Source organism: Juglans microcarpa x Juglans regia, chromosome 3S (genome assembly GCF_004785595.1).
Source record: "Juglans microcarpa x Juglans regia isolate MS1-56 chromosome 3S, Jm3101_v1.0, whole genome shotgun sequence".
Lineage (NCBI taxonomy): Eukaryota > Viridiplantae > Streptophyta > Magnoliopsida > Fagales > Juglandaceae > Juglans > Juglans microcarpa x Juglans regia.
Genome location: NC_054599.1, coordinates 23,082,124 through 23,104,035, shown reverse-complemented (window position 1 = coordinate 23,104,035; position 21,912 = coordinate 23,082,124). Strand labels below are relative to the sequence as shown.

Here is a 21,912-nt window from a genome sequence, read left to right as displayed (position 1 = left end):
ACTGCATGACTGTTTCTAGTTGATTGTTTCCAACACTCAGTTGGAGAGATATGTGGTCTAGATAATACCACATCATGTGTACAAAATAAATACTCTCAATAATAACTTCTATTTAAATTTATTCATATAATAATACATAGGATAAGCCTCCGTAACGAGGTTAGTATTTTGGTGGTTTTGTTTTTTGTTTTTGGTTTTGGTTTTGGTTTGGTTTTATTCTTTTCCTGAACAGGTTAGTAGGACTTCGGATGTCTCTCCAAAGTTGAGAGCAAAAAGAAGATGATGATAAGATTAGGAGGCAGCTGTCTTAAATTGCCTCTGCAAGGTAACCGCCACCAACTACCGCCGCCGCCGCAAATACTGACTCCATTATCGACCAAATGCACACTAACCAAACAAGCTCACCGCTTCCTCTCCACCCTGACCTCCACCGCTTTGCGAGACTCATCTGCCTCCGCCATTGATAAGTTGATACGGAAGTTCGTGGAAAGTTCACCCAAATCCGTGGCTCTTCGCGTCCTCTCCCATCTACTCTCTCCTCGCATCTCCCAACCCCATCTCTCGTCTCACGCCCTTCCCGTAAGTAGTATCACAGTGTGATCACATTGAGCTTTCATTTTCTCAAGATTAACGTGCATGCAATGGAATCTCACGTCGAGCTGTAATATAAGATTGTTCGATCCAAACGTTTGTCAACGATTAAAATGATTGGTTCATATATAGATCATTGTTTTTCTCGGTTACCAAACGGAAAATTACTACTCCAAACAACAATCTCAGTACTGATGCAGTTTTTTTTTTTTTTTTTGTCATTTGGTAGTTGTACAGGAGAATCACTGAAGCTTCTTGGTTCAATTGGAATCCCAAGCTTGTGGCGGACCTCGTGGCCTTGCTTGATGAACAAGGACGCTTTGACGAATGGGAAATGCTGATTTCTGACGCCGTTTCGAAGTTAGAGCTACGAGAGCGAGAGCTCGCTCTTTTCTACTGCAACTTGATCGAGTCTCACTCCAAGCAAGGTTCACAGCGAGGTTTCGATGCTTCTTACGCTCGCCTAATTCAGCTTCTTCACAATTCTGACTCTATTTACGTAAAACGCCGAGGTTACGAATCGATGGTAAGTGTTTGTGCACAATGGATCGGCCTCGTGAAGCCGAGAACATGTTTGAAGAAATGCGCGTGGGGGGACTGAAACCATCACGATTTGAATTCAGGTGTGTGTTGTATGGGTATGGAAGGTTGGGGTTGTTTGAAGATATGCAGAGAATTGTGGTCCAAATGAAGAACGAAGGGGTGGATTGGACACGGTCTGTTCGAATATGATTCTGTCGGCGTATGGATCTCACTTCGAGCTGGCAGAAATGGCTTTGTGGCTTCGGAAAATGAAAGCTTCGAGCATTCCCTTCACTGTCCGGACGTACAACTCGGTCTTGAATTCGTGCTCAAAAGTCATGGCAATGCTACAAGACATGGATGGTTTACCGCTTTCGATTGAGGAGCTGAGCAGCGTTCTGAATGGTGACGAGGCTTTGGTGGTGAAAGAATTGGTTGGGTCGCGTTCGGTTTTGGAGGAGGTAATGGAGTGGGATTCTTTGGAGGTCAAGTTGGATTTGCATGGAATGCATTTGGGTTCGGCCTATTTGATAACATTGCAATGGGTGAAGGAGTTTCGCCACCGTTTGAAGGATGGAAAGCATGCAATTCCGGGGCAGGTTATTGTGGTGTGCGGGTCGGGAAGGCATAGCAGTGTTAGAGGTGAATCACCTGTGAAAGGTTTGATCAGGAAAATGATGGCTCGGATGAAGAGTCCGATGAGGATTGATCGGAAGAACGTTGGCTGTTTTGTTGGCAAGGGAAAAGCTGTGAGAGACTGGTTATGTTGATTGAAATAAAAGCATGCATTGTTACTGTGGTGGTGGTTATACATCAAGGTATATGCCTCACAAATAAGAACAGTTCGAATTTGAATGAAGGGAAAACTCGTGGGTTTAGTGTCAAATTTAAGATAGTATAGCTAGGCAAAAGATCAGCCGATTCTCCAAAATGAAGTTGAATGTCAAGGCATCGAGCGTACCGATGTCAGCCAGCAGATTTATGTAAAGCTTTATAACTTGCAGCTTCATCCAAGGTGACATGAAAGTAGCTGACAACATTACAGAAACAGAAATTATATACAAAGAAATAAATTACAATGAGGTACAAGTAGTCGTTTTACACAATCTATATACACTACACAAAAGACCTATGCCTACCCAAAGGGGTATACAAAACGAAATATCTCGTATACAGAGGGTCCTTATTCTCTCTGTATCCTGACCCTGGTAGACACCTTAAAAAGAAAGAATTAAAAAAAAAAAAAAAAAAAGCAGGCCAAGCCAATGGATTTGAGGGTATACTCTGGTGGAGATGCTGCCGGCACATCTATAGTTTCAGCAGTTGAGGTCGGCATACAGCGTACAAAAATGAGCTTCCTTCGACGGTCTCCTTAATTCATCAACAGTTTTCCACATTTCAATTCAATACTAAAAAATTAAAAATGCCCTTGCCGAAACAAAAGCCTCAAAACTTTATAAGCAGAAGAAGAAATATCCGGCCTATCTCACCTGGACTCAAGTACAGGAGAAACCTTTCTATCCATTTAAATCCTAAAACCATGGCATCCACCATATATACATCTTACCAAGATTCTTGTGAGATACTGCTTCCGCTATTAATCGACGAGCCTGACCTTCTACAGCCAGAGGCAAAGATGGTGCTGCCCCAACACCAACAACAACTCCTTGCAACCTTGCCTCAATATTGTTGATGGCTCGCTGTAAGATTTAGACAGAACATGGTTTGTTGTTAGCATACGACCACATATTTTACCCACAATCTGATTTCTTAAAACCAGAACCTCGCTTCAATATTTGATTAGCAAGTCACCTCAGCAATTCTACTCTTGAAAACCCTTTAATTGAAATAGATGCTGATCATAAAAAATACGTGAAAGAACATACTCTCCTGTTCTTATAGGTTAAGCATGCTAATATATTCTACTGTTTTAAGGTTAAGGGCCTGAGGTTGCTTGCTCAAACTATCAACCCACATGTTATATTGGCAGAAGGTTATACATCTTCCATCTCTATAACTTAGTATGTTCAAAATCAATGGTCGTAACTATTTAATCGATGAGTTAATATTTGCTATGCAACATTTTGAGTCATAGCTTCTCTTGACCATTATATGATACCCTCTATGAAGTTTCAACTCGTTAAAAAATGAGTCCTTTCTCCATCAGGGTGATATTAGGTATAAAAGATGCATCAACTTTAAAAAGAAAGCCACCATGTTGCTATAAGTCAATTTGACACTCAGGTAGAATGCGGATTCAAAAACAGTGTCCAATTTAGTAAGGTTCAAAAAGATTTGATAGGTTTGGCCTCAGAATATTTGATAGCCAACTACGTAATGATGAACTAAATGTCATTGATGCTTAGTTCAAGAAAGAATGGCATCGCCACACGTGATACAACAAATCAGCTCTAATAAAGGACATCAAGGAAGATCCAAACCTGTGCGTGTGGATTCTGAACTTCTACTCCACTGGACTTGTGAGATTTTGTCCATTCCACAAGCGGGTCATGAATGAAAGTTTCAAGAACACTCATCAAAGTCTCCCTGTGTGTTCTCAGGACAGACAACGTGATTTCACAGACCCTCAAGAAGATGCCCTCATACCCTGTGATGCCCAAGCCATCAATCATGTTCTGCAGGTACAAAAATGCGTCCATCAGTATCGATCCAAGTTCTGGGAATTAACAGTTAGGCAATAATTCAACTCCTTTAAATGTATAGACAGCGGAAACATTTTTGAAATTGAGTGCAGGAAAACACAAGCAGGTCCATATAAAAATATCTTTTGGCCCGTATGTGCTTAAAAAAAGTATGCTAAGTAAGAATACCTTGCCGCTCTAATTTAATACCAAACAATTAGTAATTTCACATCTATGGCAATAACTATTTTAAATAGAAAAGCACACAAAAGGGGTCCAAGTTTGCAACTCAATCACACGGAATGTATGCAAGATGGCAAAACGTGATATGTTTCACTATACAATTCCCAATAAATTTATACCATTTCTGGTTACGCATGCTCACAAAAAGTTGAGGATAATTTGGGACTTCTTAACCATGATAGAGAATGATGATAACCTAAAACGCATGTATATGTACACCTCTTTACCTGGGTTAGCCTGAAAGGCACCAGCTCAGGCTTCTCCAACTGCAAGCCTTTGTCAAATAAGCAGCTGAAATCAACATGAACACAATCACCGGTGGTTGAATCAAAAAGAATGTTTTCACCATGTCGGTCACCCAGCCCCACAATATGCCCAACCATGGACCAAACTGCAGTAGTGTGAGCATAAGCAACCCGAGCTCTAAACCAAGCTGCTGGCTCAGAAAAAGTGTTCAAGAACCATTTATGAAATACTGGTGGAAACATTGGAAGGATTTTGGTTTTCAACATCTCCTCCTCCAGCATTTTACCTTGGCATTGATCATAAATTCGTTTAATTTGAGGATTCGTCTTCTGCCTATCAAATTTCCCACAGGTTATGTAAATGTCTTGAAGTATATGCCGCAGTCCACGAGTGTGGGGCACCCATTCTACCATACCACAGTCCTCTGTTAGAGGAATCACCGCAAAGGTGCGAATGTAAAGATTCCTTCGACGGCTTTCAGGATATTTGGATAACAAACGATTTATCATCGCTGTGAACTCCATCATTCGCGCATCTTTCCTAAGGTCATCCTTGGGTTTGCATAGGAATGGATGTTCCCTCCCATCACTGCCCAAAAGAACAATCTGAAATACAAAAAAGGGCACCTAACATTACAAAGATGACGTACAAAATACCAATGGATTATTGAGTAAGTTCACAGGACATGAGAAGAGCAGTGGCCCAATGGCCACCTCCAAGAAAATCTTCATCAAAAGCGAATTACTTTTTTCTTTATACCTATTTCCTGAAACCTATGCTGTCATATAAATACTCCCTCCATCCTATTTATAAAAAAAAGAACTTAATGAGAATCATTTTATGCTTGTGTTCAAAATATAATAAGTTACCATTTTTCAAATTCTGAATGGGAATTATTTAACTTGCCTGATTGACTTTTTAAAATGACCTTTACAATGGAACCCCCCAAAATGGAATAGAAAGCAAACAATACAAGATAAATCATAAATACCCATCAATGCACACTATCCTATAGGTGAAAAAATTGATGATTCTACTCCTGGCTTACAGGTTAGGCCATATGAGGTATCTATCCCCATTGATTGATGAACTTTAAAAGACATTTCAAACATGTTTGAAGGCAAAAACTATCAATCCATGCCAAAGAAAGTATCCCTTCCATTGCTGCATTTTTTGTGTGTGGGGGAGAGCAACGAGGAATTATGATGCCTTCTCAAACAGAAAAACTTACTTTCTTAGGTCGCTGAAGAGAAGAAAGAATCTCAGCTTCATCAGTTATTCCTGATATTGTAGGAAGGTCTGTGGCAGAAAAGATATTAGAGGTCACGTCTGTGAATATCACATCATATGTTGGTAGACTCACAGTAAGAGATTGTTGAATTGGCATGATAATTCCCAGTGGCATCATCCTTTTCAAGGCACTAAATTCAGTTGAGATATTAATTGTCCTTGCTTTTGGCTGACCAGGATGGAAACACAACTTGATTAGATGATCAATCAGGCTAGCAAACTGAACAAACAAATTGTTGCCACTGTTTCCTTGATTGAATCCTTTCCGTGCAGCTTGTATTATTTCTGCAGCTGCCTCCCGCCTTGATGGAACAGTGGATTTTGAAACTGCCGCCATAATCCATAGGGCTTGCTGTGGTATTGCCGAAGCACTGAGGTAATAATGTGCTTGACCAATCGAACAATTTCTTCATTTTGATGGCAAATTCTGGAAACTAACTGAGGCAGAACTGTTAACCACTGATATGTTGGCAAATCATTCAGACAGCCACGCATAATACTCATTACCTGGCAAAATAATATAAAATAAAGAATAGACCGGGAAAATAGAGGAGGGAGTCTCTCAATTTGGATATAAGAATAAAGTTCATTTTGGAAGCATTACAATTACCTTCCCATGGACGCTTTTCAAATCTTTCTTGGATGACGAACCACTTCTCTGATAAATGCTTCCAAAATCAAACCATAGGGTCAACAACCTTGGAAGTGCTTGAAAGAGATTCTTGTGGCCCCTATGTAGCCCCTTTGCATAGAATAACAATACATCAGGCACGTAAGACCACCAATGCTTCTCACTGTTTACATTTGAAGAACCAACAATAGCAGAAGTTGATGGCACCATCCTAGGACCTATATCAAAATTCTCTTCCTGACGTTTCCTGGCATCAGCGAGCAGTTCATCACAATACTTGGCCATATAGAAGTATCCTTTCTCCCACTTAGGCTGCAGTTCTCTCACCCTTGAATAAAGACTTATCACATCTTCTTTCTGCTTCTGCCCAGTGTAGTGGATCCACCTAGAATAGAGGAGAAGGTCTTTGCAATATCTCGATTTTCATTTAAAGCCTGACTGTCGCAAACCAAGGGCAGTGGGTTCAGTGGAACTAGTGAAAGACTAGTAATTGATGATATTACAGTGGAACCTACAACCTCAACAGGCATGTTCAGGAGAGTGTGTTGCAGCTCTGTAATGGCACCATCAGATCGCCTAGTACTCCACAGAAGCTTGGCCTTTTCCATGTGCACATTAGATGCTCCTGAAGCCTGAGCTTCAAGAATTGCTCGGTTGGCTGTTTCATAGTGACCAGCCAAGCGACAGAGCTTTGCGTATTGAACCCAGCAGTTCCCAACATGAGCACCAAGACCACTGGAACCAAAAACCAGTCTTCGGAAAGCCAAAAGTGGCTCCCTTGCCCAAAGTGATGGCTGTGTAAATCTGAGACGATTCTCCCAGTTCTCTATCACTTTGGAGAATCCCAGATCACCCAAATGAAATGATTTCTCCAAGAAAGAGTCATCAACAAGAAGACCTTGGAAGTCTTCCAGTTCTCGTAGCAAGTGAAGTTTCGCAATGAATGGATATGCCCTTGTATAGGAATCCATGCCAGCAGCAGCCAGAGGAGCAATCAGAGCTTGTTTGGACACTGCAATTTTCTCAGCAACTGAGAATTGATCCTTCTTCATCATTGCTTGGAGAATCTTTGCAACATCCATGTCAAAGGAAGCATTACTCTCAGAGCTGCTACAAAGTAAACCCTCTTCATCAGCTTCATTAAGGTATTCATCCATCAAATCCCACCTGCCAAGCCTCCATGCTGCTTGCACACCTTGCATGCACCATGTTTTCTTGTATTGTGGAATCCTTGAGATTAAACCATCCACATGAGTTACCATGGCCTGAAGGTGGCACATGTTTAGTAAACAGTTAAGCACATCTGAATGCCTCTGAACTGAAGTTGGTTCCATTTGCAGAGCCTGTTCGCATGAAGTTAAAACTTCTGCCCAGTTTCCAGCTTTTTTGTTGATTAAGAGTTGGTCTTGTAACCTTAAAGATTTACGTAAACAAGCCAATCCAGAAAGACCATCAGGCTCATCCAGACAGCTGTATATTTCCATTAGATATGAGATATCTTCGTCCTCAAAAACGCCACTCCTCTCAGCTGCAGGGTTGAAAGAACCCGACTTCTCCTGTACATGAGACTCATAGTACATTAGAGACCTTGCGTAAGCCTGGCACCTAAAAGAGGCTCTGGCAAGTGTCACCTTTGGATTGCAGTCAGCAGTTCGGAAACATATTTATACTGCACGAGGAGCTGATCCTGATCTGTCAAAGTTGGATGTTGATCCTTTGACTTGGATGCCTGCTGCTTAGAAGCTGATGACTGAAAAGACCGGAAAGAGCTAGCTCTTGTTCAACATCATCCACCCATTGCCCAAGATTATCAAGAAGAGTGAACACAGCCTGGACGCAAACTTCATTTTGCCCACCACTGACTCCGTGAACTGTAGCCCCACTATTTTCTGATGCGGCAGCATCAAGAACATATAGTATTCTTCTGTTATGCCACTGCGTGCTTCCCTTGTACCATGACAAACAGCATCAAGGACTAAATATGGCAGCAGATACATAGCTGTTTGCATATCGTGGCGCACTATACCTCGACAAGAATTAAAAATACCAGCACGAGATCCAGTTGCATGCACAGTTAGTTTTTTTATCCAAAAGAAAAATCCACCTCCTGAATGACATAGAGGGGCGGTAAATTGGGCCTGTGCATGCAGAATCAGCCACATTTGGAAGCTGAAATCTAGAGGTTAAGCAGGGGGCAATTATCTCTTTAACATAATTAGAAAACCGGTCCCACAGTTTTTGACCCCTCCCATTCATCTCACTGCTACCAGTAGCACTCTTAATCCCAGATGCAGCAACTTTCAAAGAGCTTTTTTCCTTCAGTGGCTGTGACATAGAAGCAGAAGCATTGATGTCCAGTGATGCCTCACAACCTGCAATTTTTAGCAGCTCCTGTATAGCCAATGCAGCTGAGTCTTGAATAATGGTATCTGGTGCAGCTCTGAAAGCCCTGGCCAGATGCTTGTGGATCAACTCAAATATGAGGTCATCATCAGAACATTCAATTTTAAAGCGTTGGCATGAAAAACCCTTCACTTTGGCAGGGTCAACTGCACCCAGTGCTCCTAGGCAATCCGCACAGATCAACTTCAGCCGCTGTCCTACTGCAGTCCTTGATTCTTCTGCACATCCTCTTAGTAAAGATGCGATCAAAGAGCTCAAAATATCCATGTCTGAACCAGCTTCGGCAGTGATCAGAGCTGTAACCTCACCCCTTCTTAGGTTTAGCAACTTTCTCAACTCGAACACTACCATATACCTCACATTCAAGTTCTCATGATTCAAACCATCAGCAACATCTCGCAATTGATCCTTCAAGATCATGGACCCACGGCATCTTGTATTGCTCTGTTAATTTCTGTCAAAGCAGGAATACTGGGTAATGGAGGGAACTCGCGAATACGTTCCTTTAGCGTAACCTTGTTCTTTAAAACAAGTTCTTCCAAAATTCTAACCACTTTATCCAAATTCGTTGAAGGATTTTCTTTCTCTCTCTCCAACAAAGGAATAAGAGCAGCAAAAACTTGAGAAATTACATGTTAGTGCTAGATGGTGATACTTTTGCTAGCTGCTCAATGAAAAAAAGCAAGACACAGAGACCCTCGGTCTGTAGCGATTCTTTATCAACAGCATGCATGAGAAGAACCATCAGTTTTGGCACATAAGTACTAAGCTGAGTTTCCATCATTTTAATCAGCATCTCAATACGTTTTAAGGCTTGTTGCTGCAGCGATAAATCATCGGCATGGAGCATTTTTCTATCAATACTATTAAGGAGGCCAACAAATGATTCCTCAAAAATCCTGGAAGATCTTCGCCACCAGTTAGAACTCTAGCAACTTCTTTAATCATCTGAGGTACTCTTGCTAACCTGTAAACAGATACAAAACCACAACACTTGGAAGAATTGCCGATTTTTTAATCATACACATAATCTGGTAATATTGTAAGTACAATATATCAGTTAAAGCTTCTAACTTCACTCTGTCGTCGCTGGTCAGTGGCCTCATGAATCAAGACATACAAGTGAGAGAAAAGATCAAATAAAGTAAAGCAAATGCACAGGCAATATATAAAATGAATCATTATGACCCGCATATTCACAAAGCCAACACCTACAAAAAACATGCACGGAAAACCCCAGACCAGGGAGTTTCACAAAACACAAAAGGAAGAAGAATAACCAGAGCAGCTATAGCAACTTCCAAATTACTTGTGCTCTCGTGAACTTGAGTGGACCTTTATACCTTTCAGTTATCTCATCCGAATCACCACCATCCAGAAAGCAAACCAGTTCATCTAAAAGGGCAGGTAATGCTGCGCAAATATTTCTTGCTTGTCAGAACCAGTATGTGTATGGTAAAATTGCAAAGCTGAGAGTAACTCTTGCTCATCAGCTCGATGGAGAGCAAAAGCAAGCACTTTGGCAGCCAATTAACTATCAGAGGCACCATATCGATATTCACACACTTGGCCAACTCATATAAGGTATCAACTGCTTGATCATTATCCTGCTGAGACACCACTACCTTTGGAAGAACAACAGGAATCATTTTCTTCACAAGTTCTTCAGTTTCAATACCAAGAACAGCTTCTGCAAACTCCCTGACCATTTTGGACGGCTGGCAAGCCTCGCAGATAGATAATCAAATAGTTCATTTCGTATATGAACAACTTTAAGAAGGGTAAGCTCGAATCCTCCTTTAAGATGAAAGTAGCAAGATTTGTGTATTAACCTCGATGCACTCATTCTCACTGTAACATGTTGGTTATCAAGCTGATCAACTAACAAGATGAGAGACAACAAGAAAAGTTGGCTGTGAATATCAACTGCAACCATGATTTCTGCAGTAGATTCCAAAAGAGTTTCAAAGATTTGGGGATCTTCAGCTGCTGCCAAGGCATGTTTAATTATATCCAGAAAATTTTGTTCTTTGCTTTGGTTGGATCTGCCCTCACAAAAAAACAAATAGCTGAAAATATGATCCTCAAGAAAGGAACTAATCTGAGAGCAAAGGCTTCCCTCACAGCCTTCCTTTGATTAAGGAGCAAAAATTCAATGCATTTGGTCCATTCAGATCTTGTTTTAAGCAGAAGATCTGGAGTCCCATGTATAAGAATCCTTCGAAGAATTCCCACGCAGGCAACTTGAGCCTCTTCTGATGACTCATCATAAAGAATTTCAAAGAAAAGAGTCTGTGGATGGAAGAAATCAGAATCCAAACTAATTTCTGTCTGATGCAAATCAGATGGATCTATTATTCTTGAATATAGTTCATGATTGTGTACAACATTTCGGTCACACTTCGAACACCAGAATCCTTTAGGCAAGTAATCCAATGTTTGACTATGTTTCTCATTGTTTATATTAAGAAATAACTTGCATGCACTTTTATGCAGACCATCTACAGCAGCAAAAGAACCATGAAGGCATGACAAAAAACCAAGAGAAAGGGGAATATACTCTTAACCTTCTCATCCTTCTCTCTCCCTAAGAACCTGCAAATTGAACATAAATAAAGAAAGAAAAAAAATTAAGTCAGAAGTCCTTGCATTAATAAACTTAAGCAAAAAAAACACAAGGGCCTTAGTGCATCACACTTTGGCACTTGCTTAAAAAAGTTACATGAACCTAGACTGTGAGTGCATGCATAGAGCAAGGAAAAATCCACAAAATCTCAGCTGACACTCAAACACCCCTCTGACCCAGAAAACGTGCACAGACATATGTATCTATGTATATGTATATAATATTGAAACGAATAACTCTATTCTAAGGCCTTTACACCACATACCATCTACATGCATAATTTGATTTGAAAAATAAATTTTAAAATTTGAATCTTACATATAAAATTATGACATGCGGATGGTGTGTGGTATAGAGGCCTTAGAATCACAAATATTGACCCTTATCATAAAATATCAAGCCTCTTACTTGCACCATGGTACTTCTTATTGACAGGGCTTGCTAGTAATGTGCAAACAATCAAGACATGACAACTATATTGTGCACTTTACAAGTGACCCAAGCCAAGCCTGAATTATCCATGAGCTAGAATCTCCAAGAACAGGAAAGGTATGCGGCTAGGATTTCAAATGAACCAAGCTCTGACAGCTGCATAAGCTCATTGTTTCCAAGTATTCCATGCATCAGAAATATAAAAAAGAATGATCATGGGATCTAACTCCCGTGCTTATATGCAAACTCATTAGATCAAAGACCTAAACATAACCCTAACTTATTTTATTTATAACATCAGTGTCTCTTACTTGTGTCATGCTACTTCTTATTGCCTTGAACTTGCTAGTGATGTACAACATTCTATACATTACAACTAAATTGTGCATTTCAGAAGTGAACCTGGTCAAGCCTGAATTATCCGTGAGTTAAAATGTACAAAAACAGAGGTCATGCGATGAGTATTTCAAATGAACCAAGCTTGAACAACTGCATGAGCTCATTGTTTGCATGTTAATTCATCCATCAGAAATATAAAACAGGATGATCTTGGAGTCTGACTCTCATGCTTATATGCAAACTCTCGAGGTCATACACCTAAGCAATAACCCTAATTTTGAGCATGAATCTTATTTTGATTTAGTTGAATTTAGACAAGATTTAAGCATTCGTTCTTGGTTTACAAACTATTTAATGTACAATTTTGATGCCTAAAATAAGGAAATGGTTTCAAGGAAGAAAAAAAATTCATGAATTCATAAAATTTTCTCAAAGAAGCCTCCAAAAGAATTTTGATCCCTTATTCACTTCCTAGCATTATCAATGACAGTCAAGAAATGAAAAACTCAATCAAACTAATAACAGTTATATATGTAAATACTGTGCTAACAAAAACAACTAAAAAATAAAAGAACTACAACAGTTCTTACTCCAGCCTTCTGAATATATGTGTTAGTGCACCAAGACCAGACCACAAGACAATCACTGGCATAGAAACAACGGCTTCAAGTCTAACTTCTTCAACTTCGTCATGAAGGCTCAAGTCCAATACTTCAAGACCAATTTCAGTTATTAAGCTAGGACCAAGCTTGGAAGCCACTTGAACTGAGATACATTTAGTTGTCCATCTATGATGAGGTTCAGTAACCACAAGAGATGGGACCATGGTAGCTTTAGTACCACAGGTAAAAGGTCTGCCTTATTATCTGTATTTTTTAATATCTCGGTCTCCAAAAAGGGGTACCTAGCAGAAAAGATATAATCGACATTACATCACAGATATAGAATGGAAGCAAAGGAGATACGGGTAGCAAATCTTCATAGGATGACAGTATATGGAATAGAATATCCGATTTTTTCAATGTAGTAAATACTCTTCTCTGTTCACAACCCTAGAGATGAGAGCTATCAAATTTTATACTTATCTCACCATCATATTATAAGCAGCACCCTTCATGATTTCAACGTTGTTATGATTAGTTTTATAAGCACATTCAACTTAGGACTCAGAAAGGCCTGTACCATCATCCATGTACCAGAAAGCAGCACCTAGATCAATTGAAAGAAGCACACTTGCCTTAATCTATGAGAAATTTGGAGACTGCAATGAAAATTAAGAATTGAGAATGCTTTAAGAACCAGAACCATGATAACATTAACATATACACTATAAACAAGGTCGGGAAGCCTGCTGAAGGTTAGACTCACTGCCTTACTTTGCAAAAGCAATATGCTGTGAATTCCTTCCAAGTAAATGGAAACATCAAGTGCGATCGAATTTCCTTGCCTTGCCTACATCATGTAAACCTCAGTCAATATTATGGTAAAAAGCAGTACATTTATTACCGGAGTTTGCACATTAAGCCTACCTACCAGATCGCATATCCAGGGTATCCATGCATACATCTGTTGGAAAATGCAGATTGACAGATTGGTCTCTGGGTATCTATAGAAGGCAATGCATAGCATGCTAAGAGCTGTCAATGCAACATGAGGGCTTAAAGTATCACGTCCAACATCAGGAGAGCTTAGATATCTAACAAATGAATGAAGTGATTTATGCATATTATTCGCATATTTGTCTTCTCTTTCACAAGCGACGATGCTAGTATACTTGCTTTGCATCTGAACACTAGCAACAGAAGCCATTGTTTCTAGATCCAACTTTTGACGTTTGACCTTGAAAGTATCCACATCCAGAATGGGCCTCTTTCTCCAACCCTCAAGTTTTCAATTGATGTATCACTTGATGTTAATGAATCCTGACCACAGTAATTTGTTGCTTTGCCCCCAACACTATCAGGTCCAAGAATTGACAAAGCAACTTGAAAGCAGTCTATCAGTTGAAAGCAAGGTTCTGGAAAACAGAGCATGTGAATAAGGGATTCTGGCTTCCAGACATGAGGGGGGCAGATTTTAGCAATTCGTATGTATGCATTGCACAATGCAACCTAGATAAAGCAAAGATATAAAATTAGAAATAATTGTTAAGTCTCCTGCAATATTTTAATCCCTTACATCTGTCAGCTACCCCAAAATATAAGAGAAAAACCTGATAAAAATAACAAAAGCTTGCCTAACAAGATTTAACCTTAAGCTCCTGGCTTTTAGTTCTCCACATTGACCGAGGAAAAACATTGACTAAATCTGCAGCTGTTAGGTTGACTACATCATCAGAACAACTGGAGTGTAGTGCATTAAGGCAAGCCACCCAAGGATGAATCATAAGCCATATTTCTGCAGTGTAGGCTTACTGTTAGGATACTAAGGGAAAATAAGCAAATAATACAGTTTCAATAACTTCATCAATATGCTTCCATAGATGGTTTTGTGATAAAAATACCAATAATAGTGATAACAGTTAAAAGCAATCGAATCTCAGCACCAGATTTGACAGATATATAAGATGTTAAAACTAACAAGAAAATAAATCCAATCCAGCAGAAAAATTAACATTTTTTAGTCCAATCATTTGAGGTATAAACAAACTGAATCACCCATGGAAATGGGATTATACTAATTAGGGAATATTATATATGTTAAAAAATGTTACAGAAAACAGAATATTGTCCAGGAGGTTAATCCACCTAAGTGACATCATGTACAACATTAAACATTAACACTACGAGTTCCACTAATAATTATCAAGAAGTTTCAAATACCTGAAAACAGGAAGACCTTCTTGTCCTCACTTAATATGGTAGTTATTGACTGGATCAGATTGTGACGAGCAATAATATCATAATTTGTCACTGATCCAATGGCGCGTGCAAAGTCAAAACATGCCTTCCACAGAATTTTAATTGTCAGGCAACTGTATTATAAGGATACCATGAATCACATACATAAATTAAAAGGAGCAATATTAGCCCAAGAAATCAATTGCATCAACAAGGTCATAAACCAAGTGTATATACCAACAAGAGTTCTTGCGACTACCATTTGCAAATCAGCATCGCCATAACATAAAAGAGAACATGCAGCCGAAACAAATGAAGCATGGATTAGTCCTTCAACATACAAAGTTCCTTCCGTTAAGCATTTACTGAGAAGCTTAATGATCCATGTAGCAAAAGGTCGCCACCTCCTTTTTCCCGTAAGGTCAATCATAATACCAGCACCAATCAGATGGTTTATTGCTTTCTGGAAGATCCCCAAGATGAGCAGGGTCACTTAAAATTCCCATAAAGGTCTCACGAAGCATTTCAAAGTCAAGCGAACTGGATTCCGTAATGTTTGAATTGTCAGCACAGAGTAAAGCAACATACAAAAGATCTGCATGAAAGCAAAGACACGTAACTTTCCATTTTATTATGGTTTTGACTAATTCATACAACTTCATGAGAAGAAGCAATGGACTTTTTATGGCTACCAAAAGTTCAATCCAGACTATGACATGATAGGATCACACACTACGGACGAACATACCAGAAAACCAATTACGACCTGTAAAACATATGACAGAAGTGGTCCAACTAGCATCAAAATGTCATAAAGATATTTTCTTACCTTCAACAACCAACATGGAATCAACAAAAAATTGTCGGTACGTGTCTCGAGCTCCAGTGCGAAGTAAGGATAAAAGGATCCAACCGTCTCAAAAATTACTCCGTGTCGAGAGCTGAAAATTAGGAATTGCAAGCAGAATGAGCAAAACACGAAGTAACATCACCAAAAATCTACACCAAACAGCTGAGACTTCATGAAATTTTGCTAACCGAAACGAAGGTTCCGCAAAGAAAGGCATACTCGACCGACCGCAGGTAAAATTGCACTAGCCTTTCCGTGGTAAAAGACTCCAGGAAAATTCCTTGCAGTGTGAGCGATTAGCTTCAGTACAGCTATAACTTCTCTCTCATTCGCTGCAAGTATTAATAAAAATAAAAATCAAATCGAGAGTCTCGTTTGCTTCAAATATTAATAAAAAAAAATTAAGATAATAAAATCGAAACAATCACTGTACTTTTAAACAAACTTTGCGTTCGTTTTTAAAACTTATTTGTGCATTCATTCAGTTTCAACAAATTAGCTTTAATAATAGAGTAGACACGGTAGAAAATCTCGAGTTCTTGGAGATGACATTCGTTTTCCTTCCATTTTCGTCGGTGGGAGCCAAACAGAGAGAGCAACATAGAAGTACCAGAGGAAGAAGGGACCACGTAGGCGTGGAGAAGATTGGTAGAACGGCGCGGAATCTGAGTTCCAAAGCGTCATCGCCTCCGTTATTTGGAGGAGTCGATGAGGAGGCTGCTATGCGTTCTCGCAGCTCGTGTACAAGGCTGGACAGGTTCGCCATGCCCTTCCTCTCATGCGCCCTTTCCTCTCCTTCGCTGTCCCTCCTCTCTCTCTCTCTTCTCTTCCCTCCCAATTTCGAACGAAATGCACGAGTCAGTGCTGCTTGCTAATGCTAAGCAAGTAAGCATGAGATTTGGGCCCGTCATGGACCCGCCGTGCCTTGCTTTGCTGCAACCTTTGTTCTTGGTCCATATCTAATAGAGAGCCCATTCTGAGCAAACCTGAGAGCATCGGCCCAAACCCGCCATATATCACAACAATTATTTAGTATTTATTAGGGATTGCTACAGGTAACAGAGTTTTTGCAGATGAGTTGAGTTGAGTTGTAAATAATAATATTTTATAGATCCTATTCAGATAGGTTTGAAACTTATACTTCTCAGTTTAGTTTAATTTTAAACTGAGTCTAACATCCAAATACTCAACTCTCAAATCACTAAATTCATCTCAATTCAAAATTTTTTTACACGTGAGATTCACAACCTTTTTTTATCTCAACATATCTTTACATGCAGGACCTATGACTGTTTTCAACTTCTCATAAATACATATAAATTCATCTTAACATCCAAATACATCTAAACTCATCTTAGGTGGGCTCCACAAAGCTCATTCCAGCATCTCAACTCATTACTATTCATAAAGATCTTAACTCAGCTCAACATTGAAATGAGGCCTTAACTTTTTAAATTGAGATAAGTTTAACTTTTAGATTAAAATGTATAAAGTAGGTTGTGATAAGTTTAATTTTTTTATGAAAAGTTAAAAAAGTAATTGGTCTCATTAATAATTTACTTGAAATGAGTCAAAATGAGTTGAGTTTATTTTAACAACCGAGCACAACTTCATTTTATAACTTTGTTAAAAAGTTTTAAGTAGTAAATTGTTTAATAAGCATGAGCCTAAAGCACTTTATAAATTATTCTTGTGGTTTTCAGTGTTCATTTTTCAACAAAAATCTTAATTTAGTGTCTTGAAAAACAAAAGTAGGTTTTCAGCTATTTTTAGGTGTTTAAAAGCATTTTCTATAAATTTTGCAAACATAATACTTTATAGTTAAAGAATTCAAAGATTGGGTTTAGCAGGATTTATGTTAGAAAATTTAAATGGGTCAAAACTCTCTAGCGTTAACGACCCAGGACTAAAAAATTGATATACTAAGATCTCGTTTAGATGTTAAATTGAGTTGAAATAAGATTGAATTGAGTTCTTTATAAATAGTAATAAGTTGAGATGATAGAATGGAAATTGTGGAGTCCGTCTAAGATAAGTTTATATATATTTAGATATTAAATGAATTTAGATATATTTATGGAAAGTTGAAAAATATTATAGGTTTCACGTGTAAATAAATGTTGAGTTGGAAAAATATTGTGGGTCCTACGTGTAAAGATGCGTTAAGTTAAAAAAAGTTATGAGTCACACGTGTAAATAGATTTTAAATTGAGATAAGTTTAATAATTTAAAAGTTAAGTGTTTGGTTATTAGATTTAGTTTAAAATTAGACTAAACTGAATTGATTTCAGTTCAGTCCAAATTCCAAACGAGACCAAAAAGTGGAATGTATTTTCAGAGATTTTTTATTATTACTATTGTTTAGAATTGAAGTAGGAAATAGAATTCGTTATAATATAAATTTTAATTATATAATTTTATTAAATGATTTTATTATTAAAAAAGTATTTAGTATTTAGTGTAGGATAAAATTACAGCAGTTTTTTTTCTCAAAATTTTCTACATCTTTTGCTTCTATTACAAGTTTAGGGCTACGATTATAGAGAACCCTGACCCTGAAATTTCAAAACACGTAGAGCGGCCTAAGCTCTCCTTGATCCCAATTGTTAATATCTCCTTGTTGATTAAACAACCACAGCTCAAAAAGTGCGAGCCGGCAATCCATTGTTACACGGCTTGATCAAACCGATCTAGAGTTCCATTAGAAAGGGTGTGATTGAGTTTAGGAGGAAGAAGAGAAGAGTTCTCGAGAAGGTTCGGTCAAACACGTGAAGTATGCTGGGATCAACAGAAGGCTTAAGTCGCTTGGGAGTCAACGAAAGGGTTGGACCGGGCCAAGCTTCATCACCACATGCTTTAATTTCGTTAATGGGCTGGGAGTGTGTTCCCTAGGGCCCAATTATTTTGTCTTGTTTTTTCTTATTTTGGCCGTTTGGCCTTACGACAATAAGGCCTTATGGTCTATTGCTTTTATTATTTTTTTTTTATGTTTCCTGACCGTTAGCCAGCTGACACCTTTTAAGCTGGATAGTATCCTTTGCTACGGCATGCTAAATGAATTCAAACTTTTTGTCATCTTCTATCTTTTCTCTCTATCTCTCATCCGCTGCAAGAATGGAAGTTCCTTCTTCTTCCTTCCTGTTTCGTCGAATATAGAAGATTCCAGTCCATATCATCTCCAAAATGGAGATTCTCCTTGATCGATTTTGGTCTCCAATTTGCTCACAGGAGACAACTATAACAGTTGGTCTCGATCAATGGAAATGGCTTTGAAGGCCAAGAACAAAATCGGTTTCATCAATGGTGCCATTACTCAGCCAGTTGAAATAAATTCTTCATATGCTAAATGGGATAGATGTAATAGCATGGTATTATCATGGATTCTTAATTCCGTGGTCAGGAATATTGGGGAAACCATTGTATATGCAAAAACTGCCAAAGAGATGTGGGATGAGTTGAAGCATCCATTTTCTCAAGGCAATGGACCAAGGATTTTCCAGTTGCAAAAACAGCTTTCTTCTTTATCTCAAGATCAAACCTCGGTGAGTGTTTATTATCGAAAGTTCAAGTGCTTATGGGATGAACTCATGAACTATAATCAGATGCCTTGTTGTACATGTGCTGCATCTAAAAACTGTACTTGTGGAGCTGCTCGTTTGATTGTAGAGTATCAACAACATCAACATGTAATCATGTTTCTTATGGGTCTAAATGAAGAATTTGCTCATGTCAGGGGCCAGATTTTACTATTGGAACCCTTACCGCCTATTACTAAAGTTTTCTTTTTAATCAGTCAAGAAGAGAAACAAAGAGAAGTTGGCTCTATGGGAAGAGTAGGGTTTGAACCTAATGTAGCCTTCATGAACAAAAGAGTTAAAGGTTTGAAGGTTAATACTGGAAAGTAGCAATACAGAAAAGAAAAACTATTGTGCACTCACTGTGGAATAACCAATCACACAGTGGACAAGTGTTACAAATTACATGGATACCCGCCAAGTTACAAACAAAAAGGAAAAGTTTCATCAACAAATCAAGTAAGGGTCCAACCCGAGTACTCCTTTTGATCAAAATTGCATGTCTTTCTCTCAAGAAGAGTATAAGCAACTATTGGCATTAATTCGACCACAACCAACTGAGTTACCCAAAAACACTCATCAGGCAGCAAATGTACTATCAACATCCAATCTGCCTTCATTCTCAGGTAAAACAGTTTGTCATTCAACCTTTCCATCCATGAAAAATGAGAATTTAACATCATTCTCTAGCACCTGGATCATAGATACAGGTGCTACAGACCATATTTTTCATTCTATAAATCTTTTCACCTCAATCACTTGAGTTCTCAATACATTTGTCAAATTACCAAATGGAGAAAATGTTGCAGTAACACATCTTGGTACTGTCAATTTATCAAAGGGTTTAGTTTTGAAAGATGTTTTATGTGTTCCTAGTTTTGCATATAATCTTCTTTCAGTAACTAAACTTACATCTGATCAGAAATGTTGTTTTATTTTTTTGCCTGAGATTTGCTATATACAGGGTCTTACTCCATGGAAGATGATTGGGAAGGGTAGAAGGACAGCCGGCCTTTATCTTCTACAACAACCATCAATCAGTACAATTGCTTTCCATACTTTCACCTAGTGTAAATTCTGCTTATCACTTGTGGCATAATAGACTAGGTCATCCCTCATCTTCGAGGTTATTGTTCCTTTCCAAGTCAATTCCAAATTTCACTTTCAATAAATCTGTACATGACATCATTGTACAATCTGCCCATTGGCAAAGCAAAACCGATTATCATTTCCAGTTCACTCTTATAAACCTAGTTCAATTTTCCATTTAATTAATTGTGATATATGGGATCCATTTTCAGTACCTACTCATGATGGTTTCAAGCTTTTTTTGAAAATTGTTGATGATTATTCTAGATCAACTTGGGATTACTTAATGAAATCTAAATCTGAAGTTAAACATATTTTTATAGCATTTTATAACTTGGATTATACACAGGTCCACCAGAAATAAGATGCATAAGAACAGATAATGGTTTAGAATTTCAAATGAGAGAATTTTTTTATTATAAAGGAATTATACACCAAACTTCTTGTGTTGAGACTCCTCAACAAAATTAAATAGTTGAGAGGAAACATCAACATCTTTTGAATGTGGCAAGAGCTTTAAGATTTCAATCAAATGTTCTATTAAATTTTTGGGGAGAATGTGTTTTAACAGCAACTCACATCATTAATCATATACCATCCCATATTCTTGAAAATAAATCACCACAACAGATTCTTTATGGTGATACCCTTCTTATAATCATTTTAAAGTGTTTAGTTGCCTATGTTATGCTTCTACCTTAAGCAATAACATATCAAAATTCTCTCCTAGAGCTAGAAAGTGTGCATTTGTTAGTTATCCTTTTGGAACAAAAGGACACAAGTTGTATGATTTGAACTCTAATAATTTTTTTGTTTCCCTAGATGTAATCTTTCATGAGCATCTTTTTCCTTTCAGACTATAGATTCTTCCCAACAAACTTGCATACCATCTGAGTTGGTATTACCTAATTCCATTTCAGACCATATAATCACAATCATCAAACATTCCAGATTACTTGTCAACTAATTCCAATAATATCTCGAATTCTATTACATCTACACCAGCATCCTCACCCTCTTCAAACCAAATTCCAGATATTCCTCCATTACAAGGTACAAATCATTTTCCTCCTCTTAGAAGGTCTACTAGACAACAAAAAGTTCCTGACTATTTGCAAATTATCATTGCAATTTAGCCTCTACCTTTACCACATCATCTCTTGGCTCATCTGATATGACTTCAGGTAACAAATACAACATTTCTGAATTTTTATCATATGAACATTTGTCTCCTTTTCATAAAGCTTTTAGCATCTCTATTTCATCTCAAAAAGATCTTGATTTCTACCACCAAATTGTTAAGCATTCTCATTAGAGAGATGTTATGTCCATTGAATTAGCTGCCTTAGAATCAAATGATACATGGACTCTCACTGGACCTCTACAAGATAAAAATTCTATCGGTTGTAAGTGGGTATATAAAACTAAGTTTAATGATGATGGCTCAATTGAGAAATATAAGGCAAGACTAGTTGCCAAGACTTATACTCAAAGGGAATGGCTTGACTATTTAGAAACTTTTTCTCCAATTGCAAAAATGGTGACAGTGAGGTATTTCTTATCCTTGGCAGCAATTCATAATTGGCATCTAGT

At 38.2% G+C, this 21,912-nt stretch overlaps 1 protein-coding gene and 1 pseudogene across 1 annotated transcript; one reads left to right on the top strand and one right to left on the bottom strand.

Annotated features, from left to right (window-relative positions):
- The first annotated feature begins 239 nt into the window (after positions 1–239).
- Positions 240–2,202, top strand: LOC121257515 (pentatricopeptide repeat-containing protein At2g17033-like). The gene is given in 4 exon segments (XM_041158538.1): positions 240–579; positions 821–1,121; positions 1,124–1,294; positions 1,297–2,202. Coding segments are annotated over 4 exon segments (1,359 nt in total). The 5' UTR covers positions 240–279; the 3' UTR covers positions 1,884–2,202.
- Positions 2,153–16,492, bottom strand: LOC121257516 (annotated as a pseudogene).
- Between the last annotated feature and the right edge of the window lie 5,420 nt (positions 16,493–21,912).